The sequence below is a fragment of the Marmota monax genome, unplaced genomic scaffold (genome assembly GCF_021218885.2).
Source record: "Marmota monax isolate L192 unplaced genomic scaffold, Marmota_monax_Labrador192_F-V1.1 WCK01_AAM20220418_F8-fsc00232, whole genome shotgun sequence".
Lineage (NCBI taxonomy): Eukaryota > Metazoa > Chordata > Mammalia > Rodentia > Sciuridae > Marmota > Marmota monax.
This window is the reverse complement of record NW_026695232.1, coordinates 1,664,954-1,684,090: the sequence shown is the minus strand read 5'-3', so window position 1 is coordinate 1,684,090 and position 19,137 is coordinate 1,664,954. Positions and strand designations below refer to the sequence as shown.

The following is a 19,137-nucleotide window of genomic DNA, read 5'->3' as shown; positions in this document are numbered from 1 at the left end:
CTTTAGCAACTTTTGATTTCATTTTAGTCTGCACATTCTGGAAATTAAAATAAATGGAATCATACAGGTTGTACTTTTTTTTTTTTTTTTTAAGTCTGACTTGTTTCACTCAGCAAAAAGTTTTTGAGATTTGTTCACATCATTGATTATATTAGTAGTTCTGTTTGTCCATTCTTGTCAGCATTGGGTGCTATTGATCTTTTTCCTTTTAGCCTCTATAGTGGGTGTGTAGCACATAAGCATGGTTTTCATCACCGTGAATGTATGATTGCTCTCCTTCCTCAGTGTTTGTTATGAATGATAGTTTCTGATCCTTTGTTATAAGATACTATATGAATAATGATTGGTTTATTTCCTTTGGATGATTATTCTATAGTACTATTGTAAATTAACCTGGCATCATAAATCTGAAAAATGAATTTAAAATTCCTTTAATAGAAACTCTTTATTGATGAGCAAACTGACTTGAAACTTAAATGACATCTTTAATGTTATACAGGAAGTTAATGCTGAATGTAGTCATGATTTTTTGATTTAAGCATTTTTTTAACCATATAATGCTTACATGAGCAAGACAAGAAGAGAAAAAATATTCTGAGAATCAGTTGGAGGGTGTCATCAGTTCTTTTAATTGATTTCTTCCCATTTGAGTTTCAAGATGAGTTTAATCTTATTGTTTAATTCTGTCATAACTTTCCTAGGTATGCAGGTGCCTTGAGAGCTTCAGGGGAAATGGCTTCAGCACAGTATATTACTGCAGGTCAGTATGATAAATAGACTACTTATAATATTCAATCAGTGTTACTTTTCACTTATTTTTCAGCTACCTTTTCAATTTACAAAATGTATTTTGTACACTACTTCATTAAAATTTGGACTGCTTTTATATTTCACATTAAATAACTTGAAACTTATTAAACAAATTATAAACCAGTGATTTTTTTTTTTTTGAAAAATAATATTTGGATTTTTTTGGATTGAATTATTATTTTGATTTCAGGTTCTATTAGATACATTTATGTTTGGGAATGACTTTGGGGATAGCCAGAAATAAGTTTTATCATGGTTGATGTGATCATTATAAAAGTCTTAGTGGTTGTTAGTATAAAGAAGTTATGAAGAGAAATAGAAAAGAAAAAATTTTAATTTTATTTTTCTGGTCGTGCTAGGGATAAAATCAAAGGGCTTCATGTGTGTTGAGCATGAACTCTACCATTGAGCTATACAGCCCTAGAAATTCTTAAAGGGTAGAAATACCTTGTTTCTTTTTTATATGAGAATAATTTTGGATCTTTTTATACGTGAGTACTCTCTCAAATAATTGGAATAGATTGATAGGGTTTTGCAGCCATGCTTTTTCCCCCCAACACCTTTATTGCAATATAATTCACATACCATACATTCACCCATTGAAGTGTACTATTCATTATTTTCTAATATATTCACAGTACTGTCTGATTGTCACCACAGTTAATTTTATAACATTTTTATTACTTCAAGATAAACAAACCCCTCTGTAATGCAATTCCATAACACTGAGCAGTCATCTTCCCACCTCTAATCTGCTTTTAGTCTTACAGATTTGCCTATTCTGGACATTTTCTGTAAATTATATATATAGACTATTGCAGTGTAATCTTTTCCTTTAGTTCATATAATGTTGTCAAAGATAATCCGCATTGTAGCATTTATCAGTACTTCATTCTTTTTATTGCTAAATAAGCTTCTATTGTATGGACATATCACATTTCATTTATTCATCATCTGTGGACATTTGGATTGTTTCTCCTTTTTGACTTATGAATATGGCTAATGTTGGTGTGTTAATATTTGTGTGAATACGTGTTTTCATTTATATTGGGTATATAAACAGGAGTGGGATTTCTGGATCATAAAGTAACTTAATATTTAACCTTTTGAGGAAACTGCCAGACTCTTCCCCAAAGGAGCTGTACCGTTTTACATGCCCTGTAGTGATATAGTAGGGTTTTGATTTTTCCACATCCTTGTGAACATTTAGTATTATGACTTTTTTACTTTAGCCATCCCAGGGGTGCATGCAAGGTGGTGTCTCATTGTTGTCAACCATTAATTTTTAGTACTATAAACAGTAGGGGTTTTTTTTGCATCATTTTGAGTTAAATTTTAACCTGAACTTACTTCTATATTTGTTTTATTTCTTAAGTTTTCAGTGACAAAGTTGATCATTTATATCTAGTTCATTTGATTTTTTTTCTTTTTGTGTATTTAATAAGAGTAATTCAGAATTTCAGCAACTTGTCCTGCATCGTATAGTAGGTTTATAGTATTGGTGGGTGAAAGTACTATTTTTTACATTTTTGCTTTGTGTGTGTGTATGTGTGTGTGTGTGTGTGTGTGAGTGTGTGTGTGTGTGATAGAACATCCTGGGTTCAATCCCCACTATCACTGAGCTCCCAGACCCCCTGTCTTTTTAAAATTAGGGTCTTGCTAAGTTGCCAAGGTTGGCCTTGAACTTGAAGTTTTCCTACCTTCCAAATATTTTTGCTTTTTGCCTTCAAAATTTTTATTTTGAAATTTAAATTTACAGAATTTAAGTATATATGAATTTTCCAGTTACTTTTTGTCACATCTATTTAGTTTCTTGTTTCTCTGTACTGCTTGCAGTTTTCTTCTGACTCATTTTAGAATAAGGTACCAGACATCATGTCTTTTATTCTTGAATATTAATTATTTCCTAAGAATAAGGATGTTATTTATAACTGTAAAATAGCGATCCATTTTCAGAATCTGGGAGTTTAGCACTTTACTGTTCGATGTTTAAAAATACAGACTTCATTCATTGCCACTGTCCCACTATTTTTCATTACAATGTTTTTATCAGCTTCAGTATCACACATTGCATTTAGTTACTGTTGTCATTTACTGCCATACACCTTGAATGTGCCAGTCTCATCTGGCCTTGGAAGTGTTGTTGTCATGTCTTATTAGTCTTTCAATCTGTATTGTGTTTTTTTTCTTTCTTTCTTTTTTTTTTTTTTTTGGTAGTCCTGGGAATTGAACCACCCAGGGACATTTTTCCACTGAACTGTACCCTCTGCCTTTTTTATTTTGAAACAGGTTTGCTAAGTGGCTGAGGCTGGCCTTCAACTTACGATGCTGCCTTAGCCTCCTGAGTTGCTGGGTAATCCCAGCATGCCTATCTTCTTAATATTTTAATTTAATATTTTTTAAACATCCAGTTTAATTTTTTTATTCAAGAACAATTTATTGAGCCTCTGCAATAATGACAGATGAATGACATTTTACATCCTAGGTGTTAATAAAACAATACAAGATAAAATTGGTCCGAATTTTGCAATACATGAAGAAAAGGTGAGGTGTGATAGCTATGAAGTCAGCAGAGGAAAGGTATTCTGAATTAGCATAGCTAATTTCAAGACTGAGGTTTAAGGCTGGTAGGCGAGGATTAGTGGGGAAAGGTTTTGAAGAAGGCAAAGTAGTTTTGGTTCTTAGCTGTTTGATGGAGTAAAGAAATATGTAAGGATTCATATTTCAATATTCAAGAGTTCATTAGATAGGAACCAACTGTGTGTTTAAAGGAAGGTAATTTGAAAGTGGTGATCTCATGGCCTGATAATGGCAGAATGGCAGAACAGTGATGATATGCTTGTTTGATTCTTAGACAGAGGTTATGTGTTCTCTGTATTGAGTTAATACACCCTGCTTTGTTTGGGGAAGACAAAGGCTGGCAAGGAGAAAGAGCAGCAGGGCTCAGAAGTTGTTTATAGCTAGTGACTGCATTATAAAAACATCTGGTGAATTCTTCAAGATTTAAAAGTGAGTATCTTATTAGTAGTACAACAATTATGAAAGAATAGATATACTTAAATATAGTTGAGCAGGGTTTTTTAAATTTAAGAATTAAGAATTTATAGTAGCATGTATTAAATATGTTATTATTCTAAGGCAATATTTGCTTTGTTTTTAAGCCCTTAGAGATTTGTTTGATTCCATGGATAAAACTTCTTCTAGTATTCCACCTATTATTCTACTGCAGTTTTTGCACATGGCTTTCCCACAGTTTGCGGAGAAGGGTGAACAAGGACAATATCTTCAACAGGTAATTAGGGCAAAATTTTTTTCATTAAATGTAAACTTAGGAAACATATTTATTACTTAATATATTTGGAAATACAAATATCAGTTTGCTCTTTTTTTATAAAGGTTTTTTTTTTTTAAAGATGGACACAATATCTTTATTTCATTTATTTATTTACGTATGTATGTATGTGGTGCTGCGGATCGAACCCAGTACCTCACAGGTGCGAGGCAAGTGCTCTACCGCTGAGCTATAACCCCAGCCCCTCAGTCTGCTCTTATTCATAACAAAATATTCTCTTGCCTAGAGTTGGGTAGTAGCCTGTCAGTTCTCACCTTGCTTGTGCTTTGGCTCCTGGCGGTGTTTTTCCATATAGCACCCAGTCCTTATAAAAATGTAAATAGGACTGGGGATTTAGGTCAGTGGCAGAGCACGTGCATAGCATAGGTAAGGCCCTGAGTTCTGTCCCCAGCACAAACTCAAAAAGAATAGGTTCCTGTTTAGTACCCGGTAATGATTTTTCTACCATAGTCCTAAATCACACTAGCCTCCTGCTGCCTCTCTGAGCTTATCAGTACTACTCCTTTCCTTGCTTAACCTCTCTCCAGCCTCATGACTTCATTGGCCTTCTTTAAACCTTTCTCTTCCAGTAGTGTCTTTTTTTCTTGTTCCCTTTGCTTACAGATAGATATGTGTGTGCCTGGCCCCCTCAGGTCTCACACCTGGACTGTCTTAACATTCTAACGTCCTTCCCTTCCCACAGTCACTTTCTGCTCCCATACTGCTTTTTTTTTTTTTTTCCTCATAGACCTTGTTTCCACCTGAATTATATTTTGAGTATCTGTTATTGCCACTGGACTACTACTACTACTACTTCTTCTTCACTATATATTTTAGATATCTATAATAGTAGCACAAGTACGAGCAAGTAGGAGCTCAATAAATATTTGCTGAATGAATAACCATTCTGGAACTTTTTTTTTTAAGATCTTATCAAATTTTTAAGAAATCACTTTTCCCCTTTGGAAATAGTAATTATTTTGGAAGGATTTATTGACCAACCACTGTCACTGCTTGGATTACTGTGTTGTTTCTTTAAAATTACAGGATGCTAATGAATGTTGGATACAAATGATGCGAGTATTACAACAAAAATTGGAAGCCATAGATGATGATTCTGTTAAAGAGGTACTTAATGCATTTGTGATTATAGACTTTCATTATATCATTCACTGTTGGTTTTTATTTTATCCCCCAAAAAGATTAAAAATAAATTTATCTTAATAAGTAGATATGCATTTGAATGCTTTTAGATGGTCAACCTGTGGTTGGAGTTTGATAGATTGAATCTGATATTTAATTTAGTGCATTATTTATTAAGCTTAATTTATTAATATTGTTGTAATGTTAATATTGTATTATATTGTAATCTTAATTTTAGTATTGTATCTGTAATCTTTTGGTAATATTTGTGAATCAGAAGGAGTTTACAGAATGGGACTACATTTAAAAAAATCTTAAATATGTATTGCTAAACTGGATTGTGTAAAAGGAAAAATACATTAATATCTATACAAAGTAAAACTGGAATTTTAATTTCATTTTAATTTTGCAGTCAGATTCTTCATCTGCATCAGCAGTGACACCTTCTAAAAAGAAAAGTTTAATTGATCAGTTCTTCGGTGTTGAATTTGAAACAACGTATCCTTATGAGCCAAGATTTGTATAGACTATAACTTAAGAAAAAGTAAATTGGTATGTTTGCTTGGGTAGCATATAAACTAAAATTGGAACCATACAGAGACAATTAGCATAGCCCCTACACAAGAATAACATGCAAATTTGTGAAGTGTTCCATATTTTCTTTGAAGTATTTTAATTTATTAATAGTCCATAGTTACTATCTTATGAAAATATATTTTGCTACAAAAATAAAAAGATAAATTGACATAAATAGCATAGTTGGTTGATTGGTATGGTGGATAGCATAGAAAAAAATTCTTCAGAGGTTTTCTTTTTTTTTTCCTTTTTAAATAAATTTTAAAAAATACATATTTATTTTTATGTGGTGTTGAGGATCAAACCCAGTGCCTCACACATGATAGGCAAGTACTCTACTACTGAGCTACAGCTCCAGCCCCCTTCAGAGGTTTTCATACTTAAAAAATACAATGGAAATAAGAAATTCATAAAAATATATATATATTGGAGTGATCTTGAAGTTTAGATAAATGTATTTACTGTAATAATAGGACTTTTCCCTAAGAGCATCTTGAACATCTTTACTAGAATCTCCATCATTATCTCATAGAGAATTTTTAATGTATGAAATGAAGTGTTTTAATTACATTATATAAACAAGATGGATCCAGTTTATAAACATGAATTCAAGAAAGGATTATTTTCTAGTTTATGGGTAGAAACTTAGAAAAGATTTGTTTATTTTTGGGTTATTAAGGCCATTTTAAGATCATAAGTAAATACCAACATATTTGTTGAGATTTTATTGCAGTTTATATTTAATATAATCATGACTTATAAAGTCATTGGTAGGCTTATGAACATTTGAAGTATAGTGAAGTGGGAGACCAATACCTTTTAAATGATTATGAATTTAATCAGTAAATGATTATTTATTTAATAGCATTAGGATAATTTAGTATATTTAAGATTAAAACAAATCGAATACCTTTTGGCATTCCTTATCTTGTTTTGCAAAGCATGAAATGTACAGAATCTGACGAAGAAGAAGTTACCAAAGGAAAGGAAAATCAACTTCAGCTTAGCTGTTTTATCAATCAGGAAGTCAAGTATCTTTTTACAGGACTTAAATTGGTAAGGATAGTCAAGGTCAATTCTCATTCTTTACAGATTCTGTATTTGTAAAAATACCTGCTTGCTAAAATTTATTTGTAACCCCAAAGACAATACTCATTGTGCTTAATAATGACTTGCAGACACACTGCAGAACAGCATAAATTTTCAGTTGCCTGACACATTCAGTCCCAGCCACGGTCTAACAAGGAAATATTCTGCCTTCATTTTTCAATTTGCATACTATATGCAAGTATCCTTTTTTTTTAATAATAATTTTTTTTTTGGTGATTTCAATGTCTAATATGATCTCTAAGCATAGTGCTGAAGTGCTGTCTGTGTCTTAAATGTGCGATGGCTGTGATGTACTTGAGAAAATACATATATTAGAGGAGTATCATTTGCACCTGAGTTATGTTGCTGTTGGCTATAAGTTCAGTGTTAATTGAATTGACACTATATCTGAAATAAGGTGTCTTTAAACACAGTTGCACATAAAACAAGGTTATGTATTGATTGATTGATGGAAAGATTGTGACCAGAGGCTTGCAGGAACCTAACTGTGTTTTTGCTAGGGACAGTGGTTTGGTATTTACTAATTTAGTGCTTATGGTGACAGTGTAAACATGAGCACTGTGAATAACAAGAATCAATGGTAAATTCAGAAATCAAACCTCAGGATTTCATTTCACAGGCAAAAGCACTATTGACATGGTTGCTTAAATCATGACATACAAGTTCAGGGCATCAAATAATGAAATACAAGTGTTAATTGGAGAGTTCAGAATGTAATGCTTGGACAGGGACTCTTCAAGATGACATTTTCTTCATAATTTTGTAAAATTATAGAAAAATACACTTGGAAATTCTATAGGAAGGCTGGTTGGTGATAATAGGTTAGCTTGATAGTATTGCTGGTGTGATGACAATCATCTATCTTGAAAAACATGTATTCTTGAGGTGTATTTATTTTCTTTATAATTTTTAAGGTTTTTGTCATTAAAGTGATTAATAATTTTTAAAAATCAAACAAAAAAATTAATACATATATCATGCTTAAGTATAAGTTGTTTTTTAAAAATATTTATTTATATATTTTTTTAGTTATAGTTGGACACAATACCTTTATTCCATTCATTTATTTTTATGTGGTGCTGAGGATCAAACCCAGGGCCCCGTGCATGCTAGGTGAGCGCTCTACCACTGAGCCACAATCCCAGCCCCAAGTATAAGTTGTTTTTAATTCAGATTTCTTTTTTTGTTTAGTAGTGCTAAATTTTACTACAAATTTTTGAGGCTAAGTTTTTAATTTATAACATTGGAAGTAATAGCTGATCCTTATTGAATATATAGTATATGCCAAGAAGTTTCCCAGGTTTTCTGTGTGTACTAACTTGTGTACTTCTAACAGCAGCACTATAATGTGTTTCGTTATTACCTTTAACCAAGTGATAACCCAGAGGGGATTAATATCTTGCCTAAAGTTACATAGGCTGTCAAAAGTGGAAAGGTGATTGTGCTAGTTGAGATATGCATAGTGGCTAAAACTTCCTCACATCCTTTAGATTAACAGAGATTTATGTGTTATTCTCATATTCAAAAATACACGATTGATGTTGGAAGGTTTTTTTATATAAAGCATAAAGAACGAGGGTTCCTACATTCTCTTAATTTTTCTGAGTTTTTTGATAATAATAGAGGAATGACAGAAGAGTTTGTTATATAAAATATTCTCTGAACCTGAGCAATATTTGGATCATAAGTTAAAAACTTGAAACATTTTATATTTAGGAGTTCTCAACAGTATAAATTATTTGAAGCCTTAAAAAACAATATCTAAATGTCTTCTATCACATTGTTTTTTCTAATGATGTAAGTTCATTGACATACTATGTTGTCTATTAAGTCATGCTAGTTTTTATTTAAAAATTTTTTTTAGTTGTAGACAGACACAACATCTTCATTTTATTTATTTATTTATTTGTATGCGGTGCTGAGGATTGAACCCAGTGCCTCACACATGCTAAGCAAGCACTCTACCATGGAACCACAACCCCAGCCCCCTAGTGCTGTTTTTTTAAAAAAGAATTAAAGGTGTGATTCTATGTTGCAGATAGAAGTCATTTTAAAACTTTTTTTTTTTTTTTTTTATAGCGACTTCAGGAAGAAATCACCAAACAGTCTCCGACATTGCAAAGAAATGCTTTATATATCAAATCTGTAAGTTGTACATTTCCTTTTGAAATTGAATTTCATTTTATGGAGAGGTTTCCAGTTTTACCCAATCTTTGTTTCTACCACCAAAGAGTTAAAAACTTCTATGGTATTCATCTATATAAAGGATTTCTATTTTTTTCTCCTCAGTCCAAGATCAGCCGGCTACCTGCTTACTTAACTATTCAGATGGTTCGATTTTTTTATAAAGAGAAGGAATCTGTGAATGCCAAAGTTCTTAAGGTTAGTTGAACTTTATTTTTCTATAAAACAAAATTCTTTGAAGGTAACTCCTAACTTATAATAGGCTTATTTTTTTCTTTAGGGATAGGTGAGCTTTTTTTTGAAATATTTAGGGGAGTTATTAACATTAGACATGTGGTTCTAAACAAAGAATGTGTATTGGAATTATCTTTTGTCCTTTTAATTTTTTTAGTCCCAGGGGCTCTCAACCATTGAGCCATATCCCCAGCCCTTTTTCTTTTTCTTTTGAGACAGGGTCTTACTAAGTTGGTGAGGCTGGCTTTAAATTTGCAATCCTCTGGCGTCAGCCTCCCAAACTGCTGGAATTACAAGCATGTGCCATGGTGCTCAGTCCCTGTCTTTTTTATTCTTAATTATATAAATAACTGGCTTCTCCCTCTAGCCCCAAACATCTAATTTAAATTTTGGGTGAAACCTGGGGTCTTATATTTGTCAAAAGAGTCACAGATAATTCTGATGGATCTCCTGTATTCCCCAGAAACACTGCCTTAGATCAGATCTTTCTTTCACTTCTTAGGTACCAATTCAGTAGGTTTGGGATGGGAGTGAGAAAGAAGACCGTAAAGCACACTGCATTATATTTTAGGTAGTTCCTTTCCTCCAGGTAAACGGAAAGCCAAATCACTAGTGCTGAAAGAATATTTAAATGATAATCTCATGCTTCTGGAGCCAGCCTTATGATTTCACTGTGTTGAACTGTGGCTCTGCTACAAGTCCACAGAATTCCTGCTCCTTCTGAGAGGTATATAATTCTAGCCTTTTGAGCTGAAAACATAGTACATTTTCTTCTTAGCCTTAGTGTTATAAGAGGTTAAATATAGGTTAAGTATCTAGTGTTTATGTCAATATATTTTAATGTAAGTCATTGAACTAACTATATTAGAATTGTTTCTAGGTAAAATTGTTTTCAAATTTAAAGAAAGCTGTGATTTAACTCCAGTGTTGGGGATCCATTATTTTCCCAGCAACTAGTCTAATAATTAATTGTGAATTGCTGCTTCTTCATGAATTTTGGTACCTCTTCTGTGGTCAATTTCATAAGCTAGCATGTCATGATAAGACATACTTGGAAAGTTTTACCTTAAAGTTAGAAACCAATGGAGAATAAGTTCTAAGAGGTCTTATTCAACTGCAGAGTCTTCTGTATGATTTTTACAGATTTTTTTTGTAGCTTTATTGAAATTATGAAAACATGACTTTGTTCTTTTAAATACCTATTATATTTTCAATCTATTTATGTCTTTAATTTTTTTTGTTGTTGGTATATAGGATGTTAAATTTCCTCTTATGTTGGATGTATATGAACTGTGTACACCAGAACTTCAAGAGAAAATGATCTCTTTTCGATCAAAATTCAAGGATCTAGAAGATAAAAAAGTGAATCAACAGCCAAATACAGTAGGTTCTTATTGCTGAATTTCTTTCTTTCTTTTTTTTTTTAAAGAGAGAGAGAGAGAGAATTTTAATATTTATTTTTTAGTTTTCGGCGGATACAATATTTGTTTGTATGTGGTGCTGAGGGTTGAACCCGGGCCGCACGCGTGCCAGGCGAGTGCGCCACCGCTTGAGCCACATCCCCAGCCCTATTGCTGAATTTCTAATGTTATTATTTTAATCTTAAATCATTGCTCAGCAGTTATTATTTGGACTATTAACCTATAATAAAAATGGAATGAACCTACTTTTCACTTATGACATATATACATTCTACATGTAGTGGTGTAAGCTTTGAAGTTTTTTAAAGATATATTTTAGTTATACATGGACACAATATCTGTATTTTATTCATGCACCCCAGCCCTCCTTTGAAGTTTTAAGTGTAAAATTAACACTGGCATAAGAAACAGGAACCCTACCTCTGGTAAACCAGTCCTTTGGGGTAGAATAAGCTTTTTCCTTTATAAGGTGCAGCTTCTTTCCTTTTATATTTATCTCCTCATGGCACTTCATATAAAATTTTACTTAGAATTTTTGGTATAATTATTTTCCATATAAGATAAAGAAATATCCTTTTTTCTTTCTTTTTTTTTTTTTTTTAAAGATGGAATGAGAGGTGCACAATATTGGTTCATGGATATGCACTGATAACTAAGTCATTTTTTAGTAGATGGTACTGGTTTGCCTGGAAATACTAAAATAATTTTGAGGCCAGCCTCAGAAACTTAGTGAGACCTTGTCTCAAAAAAAAAAAAAAAAAAAGTTGTAGCTTAGTGGTAAAGTGCTCCTGGGTTCAATCCCAAGTACAAAAAAAAAAAAAAAAAATGGTATGAATGAAATCAAAACTTACATTTTTAAATGTAATCTTTGGGATTGATTTTTCTCAGTACAAGTCTCTGGAGATTGATTCAGGTTGTTGTGTATATCAGTAGTTCTTTTTTTTTTACTCCCAAGTAATATTTCTCTATGTGAAAAACACATAGTTTTGCTTAACTATTTACCTATTGAAGGATGTTGGGGTTGTTTCCATTTTTTGTCTGTTATGAAGAAAGCTGGTACTAACGTAACGTTCATTTTTAGATTTTAGTGTGAACATAGTCTTTTATTTTCCTGGAATGAATGCCCAGGAGTGCAAGGTAGTTACACATGTAGTTTTTCAAGAAATTGCCAGATGTTTTGTAGAGCAGCTATCCCATTTTATATTCCCATTAACAGTAAGTGAGACTCACCCAGTTTTCCACAAATACATTGTTTGGTGGTGTCACTGTTTTTATTCTAGTGAATGGATAGCTTTGTGGTGATGTCTTGTGTTATCTTTGTCTTTCTCTAGTGGCTAGTGATATTGAACATATCTTTATGTGTTTATTTGCTGAAATGACTCTTTTGTTTTCTAATTGGGTTGGTTATATTTTTACTCTTGGGTTTTGAGACTTCTTTTTTATTCTAGATACTATTTTTTGCAGATATTTTGTCCAAGTCTGTAATTTGCTTTTCACCCCCTTAACATAGAGATCTTTTGCAGGAAAGGTTTTCAAAAATTTTGATGAAATTAAATTCATTTTTTTTTTTAATAGTTGCTTGTGCCTTTGGTATCTCATGGCATTTCAACCATGAAAGTTCATACCCATGATTTCTTTAAAGTGTTTTTTAGTTTGAGTTCTTCCATTAGGTCCAGTCTGGATTGACTTACATGGTGTGATGTTTAGATTCAATCTTTTACGTGTCTCATCATCTCAGCTCCTATTTATTAGTCTGTGTCCAATGAATATGTTAGCACCTTTATAGAGAATTGATTAACCATAGATGTATGAGTTTTTTTCTGGACTCTGAGTTTATTTCATTGGTCTGTCTGTCATCATTGTGAAGTGTGAACCTTCAAAAGTTGTAATTTTTGAAAATTGTTTGAGGTGTTTTTTTTTTTTTTGGTACCTAGGATTGAACCTAGGGGCGCTTAACCCCACTGAGCCACATCCTCATCCCATTTTATATTTTATTTGAATTCAGGGTCTCACTAAGTTGCTTAGGGACTTGCTAAGTTGCTGAGGCTGGCTTTGAATTTGCAATCCTCCTGCCTCAGCCTCTGAGTCACTGGGATTACATGCATATTCCAGCTATTTTGAGTCCCTTATATTCCCAAGTGTATTTACAGTCACTTTTTTTCATTTCTTCAAAAAAAAAAAAAAAAGTTGGAATTTAGGTAGGGATCACATGGACTCTGGGAATTTGAGAATATTGCCATCTCAATATAGTATTTGATACTGATAATGATTTTGTATATAATAGGTCTTAATTTTTTTCAAAATTTTTTTATAATTTCCACTGTACAAGTCTTACATATCTTTGGTTAAATCTATTCCTAAGTATTCTTTTTTTTCATTTTTTAATTTTTTTGTAGTTGTAGATGGACAGCATGCCTTTTGTTTATCTTTATGTGGTGCTGAGGATCGAACCCAGTGCCTCATACGTGCAAGGCAAGTGTTCTGCCACTGAGCTATAGCCCCAGCCCTAGTCCCAGTATTGTATTCTTTTTGAGGCGCTCTCCTTCTGTCCCTCCTTTGTCTCACTATGTTGCCCAAACAGGTTCATAAATTCCTGGGCTCAAGTGATCCTCTTGTCTCAGTCTCCTGAGTAGCTGAGATTACAAACATATACCAATGTGCCTGGCTTGCTTTCTTAATTTCATTGTCAAATGTTTCTAGCTAGTATATAGAAATATAATCAATTTTTGTATATTGAGCTTATACCTCAACTTTGCTGACTTCATTTATTATCTCATTTTCCCCTTACACTTATTTTTTGAAAGAGTTTGTCTAGAATTTGTGTTAATGGTATAATTGTTAAAATCCATGTCTGCAGATTTCTTTTTCAAGAGTTTATAAATCACAGACTTAATATAATCATAGTTCTATGGTTAGTCAAATGATGTATTTCATGTTAGGTTTGTTTTGGTAGTTTTTGTTTTTATAGAATTGATCAATTTCATTCAGCTTATCAAATCTGTCTACAAAGTTGTTCCTGTTATTTATTTATTTAGTTTGGGGTACTGAGAATTGAATTCAGGGGAGTTCTACCACTGAGCTACATCCCAGCCTTTTTTATTTTTCATTTCTGAGACAGGAAGAGTCTCACTAAGTTGCCAGGCTGGTCTTGAACTTGAGATCCTCTTGCTTCAGTCTCCCAAGGAGCTGGGATTATAGGTTTGCACCACTATATCTGGCCCTGGTATTTTTACTGTCCTTTTAATTTCTGCAGGGTGTGCAGTGATCTAACCTGTTTCATTCCTAATATTATTAATTTGTGTAATTTTTTTCCCCCAGTTGAGCATTGCTAATTTCATTGATCTTTCAAAAAGCTGGCTCTGTTTTGCTGATTTTCTGTTTTGTTTTTAATCTGATTTTTTTTCAGCCCTTTTTTCTTTTCTTCACCTTGCTTTATTTTATTTATTTATTTTTTTAAATTTTTCAGGTGGTAACCTACATTATTAATTTTAAACTTTCCATCAAAAAATTATACCCACTTTGTACTATATATCTTTTAACAGTGGTTTTACTGTGTCCCACAAATTTTAATTTCATTTAAATTATCTTTCTTGTATTTTCAAAAATTATCTCAAGTCTTACTCTTTGATCATGGATTATTTAGAAATGTCTCAGAAGATCTGGGGCTGTAACTCAGTGGTAGAGCGCTTGCCTAGCATGTGTGAGTCACTGGGTTTGATCCTTAGTATCACATAAAAATAAATAAATAAAGGCATTGTGTCCATCTACAACAAAAGGAAATGTCTCAGAAATTTTCCTGTTATGTCTTGATTCTAGTTTTCCCCTGTGTAAGAGAACACAGGTGATTTAGATTCTGTTAAATTCTGTTGGTATAGTTAGACCATTTACATGTCATGCAGCTGTTGCCTCTTTTGATGTTAGGATTTAAATCTATTTTGTTTTTTGCTGTTTTTCTTTTTTTGCTTTCTTTTGGGTTAAACAATTTAGAATTCTGTTTTATCTACAATGTTTTTGAATGTATTTTTTTAAAATTACCATTAATTTTATATTTTGTAAAAGACAAGCTTACATAAAGATAAAATAAATTCTGAGCACTAAAATATGTACTTTTATGAAATGTAGAATTAAAACAAAAAGAACTTTCACTTTACTGAAAAAAGGATAATAAACTGTGTCATCATTAAGAAAAGCAGTTCAGTTCTGATCTGCACAGAAAATGCACAGTGATTCCAAATTGTGAATCAGTATGCTGTCTTAGATCTTAAATTGAATGTATTCTTTTTTTTTTTTTTTAAAGAGAGAGAATTTTAATATTTATTTTTTAGTTTTTGGCAGACACAACATCTTTGTTTGTATGTGGTGCTGACGATCGAACCCGGGCCGCACGCATGCCAGGGGAGCGTGCTACCACTTGAGCCACATCCCCAGCCCTGAATGTATTCTTGTATAGCTTTTTTAGTGGTTATTCTTGGTTGGTATTTGCTCTAAAAAAGGATTAGGTGACCTAATTGCCATTTTTTTGGTTGTGGGATCCCTTGAATTCTAGCCACTCTGTCTTATAGTTTTCAAGAACTTATAGTTTTATGTTTCCATTATATGTGTTATATATAACACATATATAACACATTATATGTGTTCCATTATATGTCTTATAGTTTCCATTATAGTTTTCAAGAACTTTGTTAACTAGGCCTGGATAGATTAATTTCTTTAATACACTAAAATGAGTGGAGGCAGTGAGTTCCCACTAAAGCACCTTGCTTATATAGTAATCATAACTCTTTTAGCATAGGTAAATTTTTGATCAGTAAATATTTAAGTTAATTTGAGCTAAAGTGGAAGGTAGCCATGGCTTAGTAGACTTCATCTAAGTTGCAGTAATTTGAATTTGCTTGTGTGTTTTCAGGTAGTTCTCTACCCCCTCCCCCTCCATATGGTTTGATAGTATTTGGGGGGAAATTACAGAATTAGGTTTTCCTTTTCTACCCTAGAACAATGTTTAAGTACACTGCTAGATTTACTGGAATGTTCTAGCATTAGTGGCTAACCACTGGTCAGAAATTCAGGGAGTCTGTTATTGTACTTTAACAAGATTATATATTGTTAACAACAGGACCTCTGGCTTTAACAGCTGTATGTTAACTGTAGTTATATTAGTAGTTTGTAAGGTAAATCATCATTTTGTCTTAGTGAACATTGAACAAGAGTTTAAGCTTTTATTTCCAAATGATTTTATCTGAAACATTTTTTTTCCACCTTCAGGGTGACAAGAAGAGTAGTCCTCATAAAGAAGTTAAGTATGAACCCTTTTCATTTGCAGATGGTAAGTGAAATTTCATTTTAATTGTGTGTATTTATGTTTTAAGGTAAAATTATTTGTCTTGCCATATGTGTTCAAATTTTTTTTTAAAGCCAGGTTTCTTAAAGAATAATTTGCCTTCATATGACAGTAAAATCACTTTTTTAGTGTATACTTGTGGGTGATACACTTTTTAAAACATCACTAATGAAGTCTCAACTCTGGACAGTGACATTTACTGGGTTCTAATAAAGTAGTACTTCTTTAATCTGAACTTGAGTTATTGTTGAGTTATTATAACCTTGTTTGAGAAAAGCACATGTCTGTTCATTGTTTGATAATACTGGATTCATCTCTCTTTAGATATTGGCTCCAATAATTGTGGATACTATGACTTACAAGCAGTGCTAACGCACCAGGGAAGGTCTAGTTCTTCAGGTCATTATGTGTCATGGGTGAAAAGGAAACAAGGTAAAAAGTGTATTGTTTCTTCAACTGTTGAATGCTACTTTGCTTATTATAAGTTTTATAGCACTGTGGGGTTCTTTTTTGTTTTTGTTTCTTTCTTTTTTTTTTTTTAGTCTCAGAACTTCTTTACATTTGTAACTGTAGAGGCCCTGGACTTTTGTTTATGAGGTTTTACTTATTCATATTTTCAACATTAGCAATTAAAGCTGAGAAATTTAAAATTGACAGTAATAAACCCACTTCATATTAATAGAAATAACGTTGTAATACCGACATTTTCCAAAACAAAGAATTAGAAATGTTATTTACAGTTTTTGTCTGTCTGCTGTCTTAATAGAAGACACTGGATTCTCATCTGGTTCTACATTCAGTCTTCTCTTGCACTATCACACATCATGTGGCCTCTGGAAACTCCAAAGTACACTTGAGAGAATGAGGATGGAAAAGGGAAATAATGCATTAGTGGTAGTATTAAAATAGTTGTGACATCGTGGAATCCTTCAAGTAGTCTTGATCCTGGGTGGTCCCTGGACACTTGGGGAGGTGTTGGCAGGCGGGGAGAGTACTGCTGTGCATCAGGTTGGTACTGTTTTTGCAGTGGGATGCTGAAGAGAATTGGGTATGATACTATTTTTCTTTTTCTTGTTATTTAGATGAATGGATTAAATTTGATGATGATAAAGTCAGCATTGTAACACCAGAAGATATCTTGCGGCTTTCTGGTGGTGGAGACTGGCATATTGCTTATGTTTTACTCTACGGGCCTCGCAGAGTTGAAATAATGGAAGAGGAAAGTGAACAGTAATCTTCAGTTTAGCTATTTATGCCTAGGTGTGAAATAAATGTTTTTTGTTGATCATTTCTATAATCCAGAGCTTTAGAGGAAGACATTTAGGTGGTTTTATCTGTTCCCCCTTCATGTGGAACAAGAGAGGGCAGAAACAGACCACTTATGCATCAACCTAAAATTACAGAAAAGAAAATTACCCTTGGATTGTGCTGCCCTGTGTAAAGGTGGCTGGAAGACATTCTTTAAAAGTTATTTCTTGCATTAATTTAAAAAAAATTCTTAGTTGAAATGCCTTTCACCCATTACCTCCTGCAGTTTTTCTTCTTGCTCTCTCAGCCCAAGATTGAACAATTTATTGCACACCCGTTACCTGTTCTTTGTTGTTCTTGCATGGTTCATATCGCCTTTCAGTAGCTGCCCATCCTTTGCCTTATCTAACAAACATTTTTCCAGGAAGGTGGAAAAGGAAGTGTTGCTCTCATTGTGTAACTCAGTGCTGCTGTCCACATCCCATGAAAACATGGGTGCAATCAAGTATTTGTCCAGCCTGACTGTTGCTGGCTTTTCATAACTTTAAAATAAATTGTGATCAATAATAGTACATTTGATTATACATTTATTATTGTGTCTCTCTCTGATGTACTATGGTTTGTACATTTGACTTTGCAATGGTTTTGTAGTAATCAACCTTAAAAAAATGTTAACAAGCTCTGGTTGCTTATTTTTAGAAAATGAGGATATTTAATAAAAAAAAAAGGAGGGATTAACAGCTTTTGACCTCAAGTCTTTTGTCTTTTGAGTATTGGGAGTTTGGCTGAAGATTCAAATGTTTAATACTATATAATTTCTGAAAATGATTAATATTCCTGTGCTGTTAAGCATCCATTTAAAGTACTTTTCTTGGGCTGAGGATGTAGCTTAGTGGTAGTAGAACACTTGTCTAGCATGTGCTACCCCAAACCAAATAAGACTTTGCCCATATTCCCTTTAAAAAGCAATACAAAGTTATAAGAGTAATGGAATTCTTTGCATGCTGAATGCAATGATGTTACCAGGTTCATTCCTTGGCTCATTGGTATTTGTTTTTTAACTCTCGTTAATTCCCAAAGTCTTAATGTCCTTCTTGAAATTTAACATTAGTGATTTTTTAAGTTAATGGAAGAAAACACCAAGAGTATGGGGTATTTGAAGATGATCAGTTTCTTAAATTTTAATAGTTTAATTAGTCAGTTTCAGGAATCTTGATTGACTGCTAAGGAAATGATAAAGGATAGAATATGAACATAATCGTCTGATTTTGAGTCAGATATTTATAATAAAGTTTGAGGATTATCATGATCTCATTTTTTTGCCTATGTTGTTTTAATGCTCTGCAGGGCAGAACATTGGTAACCATTAAGGTTCCTAGAGCATAATGGCCATTTTTCTCAAATCTGAGCAATGTGATGTAACCTAATACTAGGGTACAAAATAAGCATTTCAGGGATATTTATTTGTAGTTTCCTCACCTAAACTCTTGACTATTGGCAATCAGTACTTTCTATTTTGGCTGGGGGAGGGGTGGTGAAGAATAAGGGTGAGGATTTTAAGAATTGTTATGTTGTATGATGCCTGTGACTTTGAAGTTTTTTTTTTTTTTTTTTTCATTGTCACATTTGGTTAGAACAAATTTGGAAGGAATAAATTTAATGGTTATAATTAAAATTTCTCACCTGTTGGATACTTAAACTACTAGACCAGGTGAGGTAGATTTGCCTTGTATAGATAGAAT

General features: G+C 32.7%; 1 protein-coding gene and 1 non-coding gene across 3 annotated transcripts in view; both read left to right on the top strand.

Annotated features, from left to right (window-relative positions):
- Positions 1-18,135, top strand: part of Usp14 (ubiquitin specific peptidase 14) — a 35,285-nt gene extending 17,150 nt beyond the window's left edge. For both annotated transcript variants that reach the window (XM_058577090.1, XM_046438522.2), the window contains 11 exons: positions 702-760; positions 3,972-4,102; positions 5,189-5,269; positions 5,697-5,782; positions 6,802-6,916; positions 9,050-9,115; positions 9,260-9,352; positions 10,643-10,771; positions 16,072-16,132; positions 16,472-16,579; positions 17,230-18,135. In XM_058577090.1, the coding sequence (XP_058433073.1) occupies positions 702-760; positions 3,972-4,102; positions 5,189-5,269; positions 5,697-5,782; positions 6,802-6,916; positions 9,050-9,115; positions 9,260-9,352; positions 10,643-10,771; positions 16,072-16,132; positions 16,472-16,579; positions 17,230-17,381 (1,081 nt within the window). In that variant the 3' untranslated portion in view covers positions 17,382-18,135. The remainder of the gene's footprint in view (positions 1-701; positions 761-3,971; positions 4,103-5,188; positions 5,270-5,696; positions 5,783-6,801; positions 6,917-9,049; positions 9,116-9,259; positions 9,353-10,642; positions 10,772-16,071; positions 16,133-16,471; positions 16,580-17,229) is intronic.
- On the top strand, positions 5,839-5,945 carry LOC124088785 (U6 spliceosomal RNA). Its single transcript, XR_006850465.1, has one exon. It is a non-coding gene; the product is annotated as a U6 spliceosomal RNA (small nuclear RNA).
- Positions 18,136-19,137: the final 1,002 nt, after the last annotated feature.